At 32.6% G+C, this 14,689-nt stretch overlaps 1 protein-coding gene across 1 annotated transcript in view; it reads left to right on the forward strand.

Moving 5' to 3' along the window:
- Window positions 1-2,100: 2,100 nt before the first annotated feature.
- Window positions 2,101-14,689, forward strand: part of LOC146526864 (Krueppel-like factor 6) — a 73,292-nt gene continuing 60,703 nt past the window's right edge. Inside the window, exon 1 of the mRNA XM_085205935.1 lies at window positions 2,101-2,268. Coding sequence (XP_085062061.1) covers window positions 2,167-2,268 — 102 coding nt within the window. The 5' untranslated portion in view covers window positions 2,101-2,166. The remainder of the gene's footprint in view (window positions 2,269-14,689) is intronic.

Raw genomic sequence — 14,689 nt, forward strand, 5'->3', positions numbered from 1 at the left:
TAATCTGCAAATAGTGAAAACGCGAATGAAGGAAGCGAGAATAATGAGCTTCTACTGTTATTTCCACTCCAGTGACCCCACTCTACTCTCTATATAAACATAGAGTAGTGTAGTATAGATACATCGTACAACGTACGAGTATGAATGGAGTTGCCACGGGTGGTTGCGCGCGCGCGTAACTGTCGACCCATCCGTCTGCATACCACTATACTAGCGGATAGTATAACTATTGAACAGAGTAATTGATTCATTTGGGGAAAATATAATTAAATTTAGTGTTTTTTTTTTTGGGAAATAATGTTGATATGAGAGTTGGGAAACCCAGAGGGTTTGGTTCTACCCTCGTGTTCAAATGGGAATAGCTAAGAGAGTATGACACGTATGACACGTGACACGTGAGTATGACACGACACAATAGGCCGATATGATTGGTGGGTTAAATCGACAAGGTTGACGTTATGTTGTAGTAACCTTCGTCGATAAATGGAATATCTAACATAAAACAAATCTATTCTCTATTCGAATGAGTATTTCCTGAGATTAGTGTACTTTTTACAGCCTTCTAATATTTGTATAGATCAAGCATATAGCAGGGTAGGCAGAGGGAACCTAGTATTAAAACATTCCGTTCCCCATTTTGCGCCGAATTCTCAATGGTATGCGTTAAAATATTCCTATTTAAACCTGATAATTCGAATATCTCCCATATTCTAATTAACAGGTACAGATACAAACGTATTGAAATACTCTGAGAACATAACTCTAAACATAACGAGATACGCCACTAAATTTTATGATCGCTCCTTTACTGTGCCAATTACTAAATTGTATAACGAACTACTACTTAATATTAAGCTCTTAAAATCTTTAAGTATATTTTTAAAAATGGTTTTAAAATATTATTTAAAAGATAATTCACTTTACGATGATATATATCAGTATATTATTAGCGGACGCGCGCAGATTCGCCTGCTTATTTGCACCTTAAGGGGTGAATTCTAATAAACCATGAAACACGTGTCAATGAAATATTTTTAAGAGTCTAAATTTCAAATTTCATAAAAATCGATGCCGATTTAAAAAAAACCCATACAAACTTTAAGTCCCTACTTCACTCCTTTAGGGTTAAAATTAATCAAAATCCATTCTTAGTGGATGTCCAGAATGTAATAAACAGAAGAAAGTAAACATCTGTCCAAATTTCACGTTTCTACCATCAGTGGTTACGGCTGTGCGTGCGTCTTACCTCAGTCAGTGAGGACAAGTCCTTTTATATATATAGATTACGTAGTAGGTATTATAATTATGTTTGCTTATTTATATCACCCACTCTTTATTTTCATATAAATTTCCAAATGGAAATTTATAGAGAGAGTTTATGTGCGTCAATGGTTTTTTTTATTTTCTTCTCCTTTTATTTTCATTAAAGTGTGCACAATATGTAAATAAATAAATAAATAAATAAATAAATAAAAAAGAAAATATACTTTACTTAATATTTGTAACCTATCTTTAAATTTATAAGTTACGCAGATTAGACAGGCAAAGACACTTCCATCTTGTTTGAGTACAGGCCTATATTCAGATAGCAATTTTACTTTTTGTTTGTAAATGAAGTATAATTTATTATAGATTTCAATTTTGTAATTGGTGCTAATTAAGTTAATGAAGTGTATTCCGTTGTTGGGGTAGATTCACGATTAAAATGTAGTATCTGCGTGATTTAATTTCATTCATTCAAATGCTATTTACTATTAATGTTGACTTTTGTTTTGTATCATAAATGAAATAGATGAAAATAAATGAAAATTACACTGTCTGTACGTTAAATAAACATAATATTGCGACATAATCTTTAAAAAAAAATTGAAATTATATCATTTTGTTTATTTATAGTTATATTGCCTACTTAAAAAAATTACGTTATCGATTGCGTCCCTAAAACTCTTGATCACGGGAGGATTTAAGGATTAAAAAGAGAAAGCTGTACTCCGTAAACTCTATCCGCGTATTAATCTATGCGCGAGGACGGTGATGGCGGGGGGGCGGCGAGGGCGTCGGGGCGCGCGGGGGGCTCCGCGCGGGGAGTCAGTCGTGCGCGTACCACCGTGATAGTGCTACGTGTGTTGTGTTAAAAAAACTCGATCGGCGTCACATGTAAGCGCGATGGACGTCCTCCCGAGCGGTAACCTGTTCCGCGAGCTCCAGGACGTCACCGACACCGGCTACTTCGAATGGAAGCTGTCCCTCGAGGACTACTGGCAACAGGTAAGCGCGCGGCCACGGTCAGGAGCGCCTCCGGCACGGGCTCCAGAGTACCGCGGCAGCATTATTGTTTAACAATTTCGAATCTCCAATGTGGGGTGCCGTCGCGCTTGCGTGAGCCCTCGCGGTCGATTTTCTACGAATCTTCAAAGTAAAACGAACTTCTTTCGGAAGCTTCGCATTCTTGAATTGCCGACATTAATTCTCTAATACCTCTACCTATGTAGAAACCAATTGGCCCGAAGGTTGTCGCGAGCTGTACGTAGTGTACCGTCGTGGTTGCGCCATAACTAAAAATATCCTAGTTTAAGAGGTTTGAGCTTACGATTTATCGTGGTATTACTTTCGGCATTAAAAAATATTTTGATCTCATCACCTAAATATTTTTAGACGCCACGTATTTTTTAAACACATTTTTTGTTTGTGTTTCTAGGGTTTAGGTTTAAAGATATTTATTTCTCAAAAAAGACTTTACAGTCACTTACATGAGATTTGTGTAATTAATGTTTACAAATTTAAAAAGTCAGTCCTAAATATTCTTCATTCTTGCTTCTTCTTACTTCATTTAACTTAGAACAATAAGGTAGAAATTTATATAAGGAACGAAGGAATGGAAAACTTTTGAGACAGATTCATTTTTGTTGAAAGGCTGATTCTTAAGACATTTGAAAAGCTGATTCTTAATAATCATAATATTACTTATTTATTATATTATGTTTTATTTTAATATTTAGCTAAACTTGGAAAATTTCGTATTATATCACCTGATATCAAAATATTATTATACTATTACTGATAAGTATCATCAGAAATTAATAAATATTATTATGTCAGAAAGATATGATTTCCCTTGGGGAAAACATTAATATAAAAGTAATAAATAGTAACGGAAATTAAAAAAGAAAGTATCTACGAGATGTCCACGATAGATTATTATTATATTAATATAATATAAAAAAAACAGTAAATAAAGAGTTTGAAAAAGTACTTAAAGTTTCTAAAATTAGAATAGTAATAGGTAGTTATAGTAGAATATTGTTATGTCATCATAAATTGTAGGTACATTTTGGTGATTAAACGACAAAAATTCCTGCAGATCCGTTTCTTGATATCATTCTAAGTATGACGAAAATGAAGAAAATGACTAATATTAAGAGTTATTCGGATTAAAATATATTTTTATAAATGGGAAACTGTTTGCATAAAAATAAACAATATATAGTTTTTATTTATGTAAACAAAAAAAAATGTAGTTTCCAAACTTTGGAACATCAATAATTTTCCAACTAATTCATATTAATTGAATAAAAATAACTTTCTTTTCGCTTTTATAATAGAAAATAATTTTAACGTTCAAAAATAAATAAAATAAATCAGCCTCACGCTGTATCCCGCACACAGCAGGGTAGGCAGAAGGAACCTAGTGTTAAGATACTCCGTTCCCCACTTTCTGCCGAATTCTGGAGGCATTGTCGTGTTGAATGGCAGAACTCAACGCCGCGCTTGCATCGATACCAGAGCGAAAAAATGGAAATATAAACGTAAATAAATATTTCACTTCGTCGAGTGGGGATCGAACCCGCAACGGTCGCGTTACAGTCACACACTTGTGCCGCTGCGCCACAACGGCCGCAATTTTTAAATTTTAACTCTCAATTATTTTAAAATGAAAATATACTTACAAATATAACCTATTTGCATAAAACATTTGAAAAATCTTATTAGAAAAAAATATATATTTTTCACAAACATTTTAGAACTCTAGACAGATTTAAAGATTCCACACGACAATAGTATGACTAACGTCGACGAGGAAAGGTCATTTGGATTATTATTGTGAACAGCAACATATGAGTGCACAAATCTATACGGTTTTTGTGCAGTCTACATCTTATATCTGTTAAAGTAACGCTAAAGTAAAAATAATTACAAGTGTATCAAATATTATAGCTGAATACAAACGAATTGGTCGTAGGTTCGATTCACAGTGAAAGCAATGGATTATTTCCATTTCCCCGTTTAAGGCAGTACAACGTGTGGCGTTGAGTTTCTTGACCTAACACGCAATACTTTGAATTCCATTCGAGATAAAGCGTGAAGCTAATTGATTGAACATAGCGGGTTGGCAGAGGAAATCTGGGAACTTAGTGTTACGACACTCTAAAAGGCACTTCCTATATGACACTTCCATTCCCCATTTTCCACTGAATTCTGAATTAATTGCGCTTTGTGTATTGAATGGCGGATCTCAACGCCGCTACGAACTAAATGTTTACTAATTATTATTTCCATTGCTCGAATAATTACAAAATCCACTTAAAATTATAAATTATAGTACTACTTGCTATTCATGACTAATATTCATTTATATATATCTCGTGACCTCATATAAAATACGCGGCCTAACCTTAATTCCCAACATAGCCGTTGAATTATATTGAAATCTTTATATATAAAATAAACTTGAATGTTTGTCTGTATGTTCTTTATAGAATCGTAAACTATGCTTTTGATCATCACGGCCAATATTTTGGTCGTAGGTGCCTTGAATATTTGTGTAATGTCTTTCCTTCAAATTTATTTTAATTGGTGGCGTAGCAACGTACGGCTAGTATTACAAACAGTGCCACTGTTGAAATATAATGTTATCAGGCAGAAAGAACGGCAAATAAAATATTTTATAATAAAATATAATTTGACTTTGTGTAAAGATCAACTAGATATCACTTCTGTAGATATTACTATCAATTAATATAAAGATAACATAGTGATGTAACCTGTTTGTTAGAGATAACAACGAATACATTTACATTGCCGGTCGACAACTAGAATTGCAATAAGTGTATGTTACAAGTGCACATTTTTATTTAAGTAAGGCCCGTATTTATAAACCGCTCTTTGAATTTTGAGATCGATCTTGAGGGCGACCTTGAGATGCCGTTTTCGAATTGTGATCCGCTCGTAAATAACTTGAATGTTTGATTTCCTCGGAAGGGAACTTTGTTTTCATCAGCATAAACAAATTAATTAAATATTATTTTTAACACAAATTTGTAACGTTCTCTCACAATTAATAATATTTTATAAACAATATTTGTTTTACAGCTACACTAGTACAGTTGTACTAGAATGAGTAGAACTCGTTCAATAACAGAGGTCTTTCATGCTCCACAACAATGAATAATAACCAACTATTTTAACGAACGTAAAGTTAATGCAAATTAGCACTGTTCTAGCAATTAGGTGAGCCTACAAAAGGTTTTGAGCCTGTAGGTCGGCAATTACGAAATCAATATTCTTGTTGAAGAAAATTTTGGAAAAATATGAACGCAGCTACCGAATTTCAACACGCGCCTCTTGGAATCGTTTTGATCACTAAGCCATATGTGCTATGTGCTGTGCAATTATTTGCTTTTTCTAAGTGTGGAACAACACTTTAAATACTTATTTCATTTAATTGAAATAATTTTATTTATTTTATTTTTGAATATATTTAATTTATTATATTTCATTATTATAATTAAAATTGTAATAATAAAAAATAAATAGCTGAAATAGGTTTCATGTTAACACGATTCAATACTCGACTAGGTAAAGCAATGACAAAAAGTTGGTGTTGTTTTAGAATATTAAAAAAACTTCACGCGATTAATGGACGGCCCCTTTACGTCATAGTTCAGAATAATATTTGATCCTTAAATGTCCGAATACCTATATCGTAGTATCGTAGTACCACGAGCGTACCTCTATGTCTCAGTGTTAGTCTTATATAAACCGGTTCATCTGTTCCGGAGATTAGCCTGGACAAACCCAAAGACAGACAAACAAAAAAATTAAATTGTTTCTTTGTGTTTTGCTATCGCGTATATATATATCGCTAGCTATACCAGCTATAAAAAATACTGTATAGAATAAGGTTTAATAGTATCGTTTTCTTTCATTTCATTGCAAGTAATTTACGAGTACCTATATCGTAAGTTTTAAAAATCCTTTAAATGGACGCTTCCATTGAAGAGAACCTACAACGAGCTTTTTAAACTTTTGTCTTTGTGCCTGTTAGCCACAATGTTGGTGGGATTACGTTATAAAAATGTATTTTTTCTTTTGAATTTGCGGGAAAGTTTCACATAAAAATATTTTATATTAAAAATTCTTTTATAATATAACTTGTATTATGAAGATGTTATTTTTATTGTATAATACATAAAAAAGTTAGCTATAGAAAAGGAATAATTAAAATAATTTGTTTATAATTAATGTACAGTCTACTAATGAAGTGGATACAAAAGCTAAAAAAATATATGCTTTATACATTTTCAAGATCTGTAAGAAAGTCATAATAGAGAAAAAAAAACTGGGAGAGCTTCGTTTTCATTCACAACGGAAAGTTTGAAGAACGGGAACGACAAAGACAGAACTAACAACTTTCGTTAAGAGATTGTTTACTGTTGCGAAGTTAGTGGAACGTAAATATATAACAAGCGCATCATTAAGTACACTTAACTTTTCTAAATTAGTTTAGGCTTTCAACTATATTCAAGTATTACCAGAGCTCAAGCAGAGTCTATAATATGGAGGTAGAAATTCTTTCAGGCGTAAAAATTTTAAAACTATAGTTTAATTTACTATAGTTAACTTTTAAACTTACTAATCTTCCAATAAAATATATTAATATGTTTTATTTCTATATGAATTTCCGAACTGCACCGACATGTTCAATTTTAATATATTCAAATGACGTGTGTGACAAAATTGACATACAATTTATCAACATAAAAGAGTTTCACGCTTTTTGCCCCATAGCAAGGTAAGCGTCAGCACATGGAACCTTATTCTATTAAAAGACAAGCTATACCTTCCTTCACATTTCCTTCTTTCTTCTCTTCTTCGTTCCTTCACTATCACTTGTCAATGTTCGTTACATTGCGTTTTAAATGGCGGAACTAAACGCCGCACTTTGCCTATTAGATCGAAAAATTTAAAATAGATTAAATACAACCATTTTCCCGAGTAGAGATCGAACCTGACAACCGTTGCGTTTGTCAGACATCAATTTGTCAAATTTAAATATTTCATCAATTTCGTCACGAAATGTCTTATCTTCAAAATGGACAAGAACTGACGAGGAGCGACTTCCTATTTCACGCTATGAGTTTGCAACCAGTCTCGGATAGACGTCCGAACATGATAAACTAAGACTCGAAGCTTCAAGACGTATGCATAACTCTGAAATTTATTCTATCAGAAGTCTTATACGAGATTCCATGACGTTCCATATTCTAAAGTATTTTGTCGTATTGGATTCTAAGCTGGATTGTGGAGATTTATTCACGTAGCACAAAATGTACCTGTACGAGATTCAGAGATAATGTAAAACTTTTTGGAATTTAGAATTATTCGCATATTGAATGTAATTAATGATTTTTTGAGTCATTCAACTTAAATAATAAATTATTTTTTTTAGCCTCACGCTGTATCACAAAGTGACCCTACTTTGGCAGAGGGAACCTAGTGTTAAGACACTTAGTTTCCCTATTTTCTGCCGAATACTGGAGACATTTGTTGAATGACCTCATTAATTAGTTATGTCTACTTTTATCCAAAACTATAAGTTAATGCATCAGTCTGCTTATTCATTAGGTTGCTCGTACGTGACTAATACAACATTCCTACAAGATAACCGAAACGATTAATGTTAATTCGGAACAATTAACTCTGTATTTTTAAGGTAGTCCAAGAAACGAGTAATGTTTAGGTATTTATATGAAATAAATAATTATTTTTTATTGTTTAATTTCACGTTGTTTTCCGGACATTGCGGGATAGGTAGAGGGAACCTGGGAACCAAGTTTTAATCTCCATTCCCCACTTTCCACCGAATACTTTAGGCATTGCGTGTTGGGTGGCGGCTTATGTTACATTTATATTTTTTTTATGAAATTGCTAAATTTATAAAACAGCGGCCTACGATAAAAGTATTCGTATTTATAGTTGAGGCTTATTTACGCTTTGATCTTCAAAGCGAACTAACGTTAGGTAAGGAAATAAGAAAAAAATGATAGACGTATTTTAAGTTAATATTTAATATCAGTAAGAAGTTACAACCGTTGCTGTTTTTATCGTGCGATCCTCGTCACGTCCATTTTTACTTGACATATCTTCATAATCAATCTTATCAACCTTAAATTTGTCCACATGTGTTAAGTAAAGTCCCACCAAGAGCGAGTCGCGAGTTCTTTGCGATTTGGCTACGGAACCCTAAAAAATTTAATGAATCATAGTCATGTCGAATACATACCAAAAGTATCTACCTATATATCTTTAAATGTAAATATAATTGCAGAGTGACATTTCCAAGTGCTTATAGCTGGTTACAGGATACCAAAAGACAAACATTTAGAAATTTTTTTGTCGTACAATTTTCGTCCGAGAAGTTGAACCGATATTTATGAGACTAACACCGAAACATAGAGGACGTTATGGAGCAATATACTTATAGGTTGCTTTATATCTCGGAATTCGCGCAAGATCGAAATTTACGCGCTTGCCATGCGCGCGTACCTCTGTCTTCACTTGGTGTCAGTTTCATATAAATGGGTCCAGTTAAAATTTAGACTCAATTTTATTTTGTTTTCATATATGTATAGATAATTAGATATTTGTGTGTATTTATATTGCGTTGTTTCCTAGAAGCTGCAGGATAAAGGATATGTAGTTAAACTACTATCGAGGCTTGTTATCTCTGTCAAAATGGAAACTTGCTTATATTGTTACTGAATTCGTATGGGAATTATAAACTTCCTTTACCACTAACGAAATTTAAACTTGTTGCATATATGGCTCTAAAAGTTTAAACAATAGAAGCAGTATAGTCCTGATTTTACTGTTATCAGAATAAGCTGCTATAAGTTATGTCACATGACACGTACACTAGTGTCGTCGCTACTAAATAAATGAAGAAATAAATTTCCATAAAATTTTATTATTGTAGACATTTTTTTCCAGCTTCATGCTTGCATCCCTTATATATTAGGGTAAGCACTCTAGGTTCCCTCGAACATAAAAAAACACGGTACCATTTACAATTTCAATTTGACTGATTATAAAATATTGCTACTTGAAACGTGAAAAATGTGGATATCTTTATGCATTCAGATAAAATTGAGCGCAATTCACTCGTATATTATTTGGTACAATTATATTAATTTGTGTTGGTGTTGACCGAAAAATACAAATTTAGATGAAACAACGTGTTTCTAAATAGAATAATTTTTACTAGTGTTTTTTCCTATTGGTGGTAATAAGAAAAAAATAGGTCAAGAATTACTTAAGCTTCATCAACTGATATATCTAAATCATTTATTATCGGAAATAAATTCCAAAATCAAGTTTTTTATACTTAATTGTCGGTGATTATTCATAGAGAAAAACTTAACTCTCATCCCTTTCTCATGTTTTATTTTGCCGTAAAAACTTACATTTCTCATATATATTATACCTTAAAGTACACATAGACCGTCCCTATTTTTCTTCTTATTATATAAATAATTGCAATTTTACTAAAACGTATTGCCTAAATTAACACAGTTTACCTTATTATACTATTAGAATATAGGTGGCTAACTTTAGTATGTAAATATATACGTACATAGTTAACATACAAACTTAGCCATATTATTATAAGTCAGTGTAGAAACACAGGCCACAGGGCGAATATTTCGCAACGTCAAACTACTATCAACTAGTGCAGTGCTAACGGCAATTAGAGTTGAAACTCTTTGACGTTTGGCACAATAAGCCAGCTTGCCTTGCGAGGCGGACGTAGGAGAGAGAGAGAGAGAGAGAGAAACTATATTCAAACAAGATATATACAGATGAGGTTGTGCTATGAAAAATGCACGTCGCATATCGAACTTCGCTCCGTGGAATGGGATCGTGATGTTTTCTGATCAAATACACAGATGGAAATATGCTTTTAGAATAGTTTTACTTTTAGTTTTAGAATACTCGTATGTAGGCAGATGGGTACGAACGTGAGTTTAAATGGTTGAAAGAATTAATGGAGTATAAAAAATGTTAGGCAATGTTTTTATTTGTTATTTTTTTAAATCCCTATAAGTGCGGATAGATTTAGTACAATTAATTATTGCTTTTTAATAATGAATATGTACTTATTTCATAAATAGTGCAACAAAGACACAATGTCTGTTGAACTACCCAGGGGGTGAATAGAAGGGAGTTATTTGTTAGAAAATTTGGTTTTTTTTGTTTATATTTTTAAATAAAATACCTAATAAAATTATACATATCAACCATTAATCTTAACAAAAAGAATACTACATACGTATTGGTCTTATCAAAATATAGAATGTACGATAAAAGATAACAGTGTACACATTCAAACTTTCGCTTTTGTGTGAATAGATTGTGATAAGATTTTTTAATAAATAAATACACGTTATATTTGGAATTGTGTTAGATAAAAAACATTTTATGTATTGTTTGTATATTAAAAATCTGTTTGTTTGGTTGAACACGCTGAACTCAGGAACTGCTAGTTCAAATTGAAAAAATATTTTTGTGTTGTCCATGTATCGACGAAGTCTTTGGGCTTTGGTTCATTAATCGTTTCGATGTAGGTAACCCATTGGACTTGCGGTCAAGGTTACCTCGAACAGTTAGATTATGTCATGTGTCATATGTCATGTGTCTCTTAACTCATAAGCGGCAAAAAAGTTAGTATAGTAAAAAAAAATAATTTGTATCTCACATTCTGGTTTTGCATTTCATATCTTCACACGTTTATGAGAATTAAAATCTTTACATACAGACAGATAGACAATCCTATAGAAATCCACTTTTTTCTCATTTTAAGTACGGAACCATAAAAATTAATAAAACTTCGTTTGTTGCTCACAAATATGTCACTATTGATATTCATTAATTATTTTACTCGTCAATTAGGCATTTGTGAGAGGAGGCAGTAGATATGTAAATTGACCTAATTATTCAACTTGCTTGATTTAATTAGATTCAATACTAATTAATATGCATATTGTTAGTATAAAATTTCTTGACATTATAAGTTTCTCAACTTTACTAGCTTCTCTATAATGAGATTATTATGTGTCTTAATGGGAACGGAATGTTTGAAGTTAGGTTCCCAGGTTCCCTCTGTCTACGTTACTATGCGCAGGATACAGCGTGAGACAAAAATATAGAAGACATGAATAATTTCTTAATAAGATGAACTCGCTAGTTTTATCTAAAAAAAAAACAATAGCAAAGCAAGCAAGAGTGAATGTAGTGTTAAGACACTCTGTTCCCTATTTTCCATCGAATTCTGGAGGTATTGCAGTTGAATGGTGGAACTCGACACCAGAGCGAAGAAAATTGAAATATTTAATATTTATTTCCTCGAGTGAGAATCGAACCCACAATTTGTCGCGTTTATATATATATATATATATATATATATACTAGCGGACGCGCGCAGCTTCGCTTGCTTATTTAGGGGTGAATTCTAGAAAACCATGAACCACGTGCTCAAGTAAATACTTTTAAAAATCTAAATTTCAAATTTTATAAAAATCGGTGCCGATTTCAATTTTTTTCCATACAAACTTTAAACCCATATTTCAATCCTCTAGGGTTAAAATTTTTCAAAATCCCTTCTTAGTGGATGTCCAGATATATATATAAACGCGACAAATTGTGAGTTCGATTTATATATATATATAACTCGCCACGACTGGCTTCAATTTTGTATAAATTTCGAATATTTGACTTCAAATTAATTATTATTTACAGAATAAGAATAATTGGAAACGGCGTTCGCTATATCCGATTGCAACTTACTCATTGTGCTAACATGACGTTCGACACGGCCATTGTCTTCTACGTGTTGGAATCAATTGTTTCTATTTATTATTCAATTACCATCAATTATGCTGTCAAAGTGCTCATTCGTTTGTGTTATTTGTATGAAGTAATTTGTAGTAATTGGAAATTGTTTCCAGTATCTTCATTTGGCACTGGTTGGAATTTTATTTAACTTTATTTTTATATAAAACTAGCGGACGCGCGCAGCTTCGCTTCCGTATTTAAGGGTGAATTCTAATAACCCATGAAACATGTGTTCAATGAAATATTTTTAAGAGTCTAAATTTCAAATTTTATAAAAATCGGTGGCGATTTAAAGATTTTTCCATACAAACTTTCAATCCCTTATTTGCACCCTTGGGGGGAGAATTCTAGAAAACCATGAAACATGTGTTTGATTATATACGTTTAAGAGTCGTTTATAAAAATTGGTGACGATTTAAAAAACCTATACAAACTTTCAACCCCTTATTTGCACCCTTAGGGGGAGAATTCTAGAAAACGATGAAATACGTTTTCACATAAATACTTTTAAAAATCTAAATTTCAAATTTTATAAAAATCGGTGCCGATGTAATTTTTTTTCCATACAAACTTTGAACCCCTATTTTACCCCTTTAGGGTTAAAATTTTTCAAAATCCCCTCTTAGTGGATGTCCAGATTACGAAAGTAAACTTTTGTCCAAATTTCACGTTTCTACCCTCAGCGGTTACGGCTGTGCGTGCGTCTTACCTCAGTCAGTGAGGACAAGTCCTTTTATATATATAGACTAATAAATAAAGCAGGAAAATATGTCTTCCTGCAACAAATGAAACATTACAAATGTGAAAATTGTTTATTTTGGGACTTCACGCATAAATCGTGAAAAGGCTTATAAAATGAGGTGAAGAACTACTTTTAAAGCTTTTACGTTACCAAACAAAATCAGCTTCACGCTGTATCTCACACACAACAGGGTAGGCAGAGATAACCTAGTGTTAAGACATTGCGTTCTCCACTTTTCACCAAATTCTGAAAGTATTGCGTGTTGAGTGGGAGTGGTCAACGCCGCGCTTTGCCTCTACACCAGAGTGAAGAAATTGAACTATAAACTTAAGTTAATATTAAATTTCTAATATTCTTCTTCTAATATTTAATTTCTTAACAAGTCGCGTCTACGCTTAGTCACACTTTCTCCAATAACGCTATGAATATAATATATTGAAATATACAATTTTCATTTCTCTCCGTGCCCCAATTCTAACGTCCACTGACCGCAAACTAGTCGGGGCTTGCGCTGTGGCTATCGCGATCTAATATACATACCTATCTACGTATAATTTACTTTAAATTCTGATTCAGATATAATATTGCTCATTTGATGAACTAATGACGTATTTGCACTTTTTTTAAAGGAAACGCAATCAAAGTTCTTAATTAAATAATCTTTACTTAATTATTGACATTATATATTTTTTCTATCTTCACGCTGGATTCTGCACGTGGCAGGGTAGAGACAGTACAGAGGGAACCTGGGTTTCTATTTTTGAGTCATTCCGTTGTCATTCTTTATACTTCCTTTTCCCATTTTCGCTAAATTTTGGAGGCACAGCGTATTAGGTGGCGGAACTTAACGCCGCGATTTGCCTCGTTATGCCTGCTCATGATATAAGAATAATAATTATTTGTTAGAGTATTCAAAATCACATTTGTAAATTTTGAATTGTAGGTGACTTTAGACAAAACAAATGCTGACGGACAAACTGATATTTTTTTTTATTTTTATAATTTTCTTTAATTTCTTTGATAATTTTTGATAAACTGATAATTTCTCCTAAACATCTCCTTTGACACAGACTAAGGCATTCCAAACAGCTCTTGCCAAACGAAATTCACGCATCAAGAACGATCTTCCGGTCGTTTGGCAACAGCCCTTGTAACATAGGTATTATGTATGTATCATACATACATACATCCATGTAAGATTAGGCCGCTATTGAATTTGCACAGTTCGATTATTCTCTAATTGCACTAATTATAGCTACGTATTAATTTATAATACGCTTAGATCGTATTATTGCAAGTTGCTGGTTTATTGAGTGTACTTGAGTTAGTTATAGCTTACTCGATTTTATAGTGTTAGTACGAGTATATGAATAGTCTTTTCTTAGTTTCACACTGGATCCCGTACATAGAAAGATCCTGGGAACCTATTGTTAAGACAATCTGTTTCCCACTTCCCGTTGAATTCTGTTCAGTAACGAAACTAAACGCTTCGCTTTACCTTGACACCCGAGCGAAGCGAAGCGAGCTAGTGAATAATGATTAAAAATCGTAAAGGTGCAAATTATTAGTACATATGTAGGTAATGTATATTTATAGTTTGCTGTGATGATTAAACATAAATGTAAGAAAGTAGCACTTGTTAAGTCATATTCTGAGAATGAAAATCACGACATAAATCACTGTACCGCGATAAACATGTGGATAAACTTAGTAGACTAAAATATTATTGAATGAATAAAGTTATATGTACATGTAAATATAAAATGGATTTAATTT

Source organism: Heliconius melpomene, chromosome 21, assembly GCF_056956725.1.
Source record: "Heliconius melpomene rosina isolate 202511_hmr_F chromosome 21, ASM5695672v1, whole genome shotgun sequence".
In the NCBI taxonomy this organism is placed as follows: Eukaryota; Metazoa; Arthropoda; class Insecta; order Lepidoptera; family Nymphalidae; genus Heliconius; species Heliconius melpomene.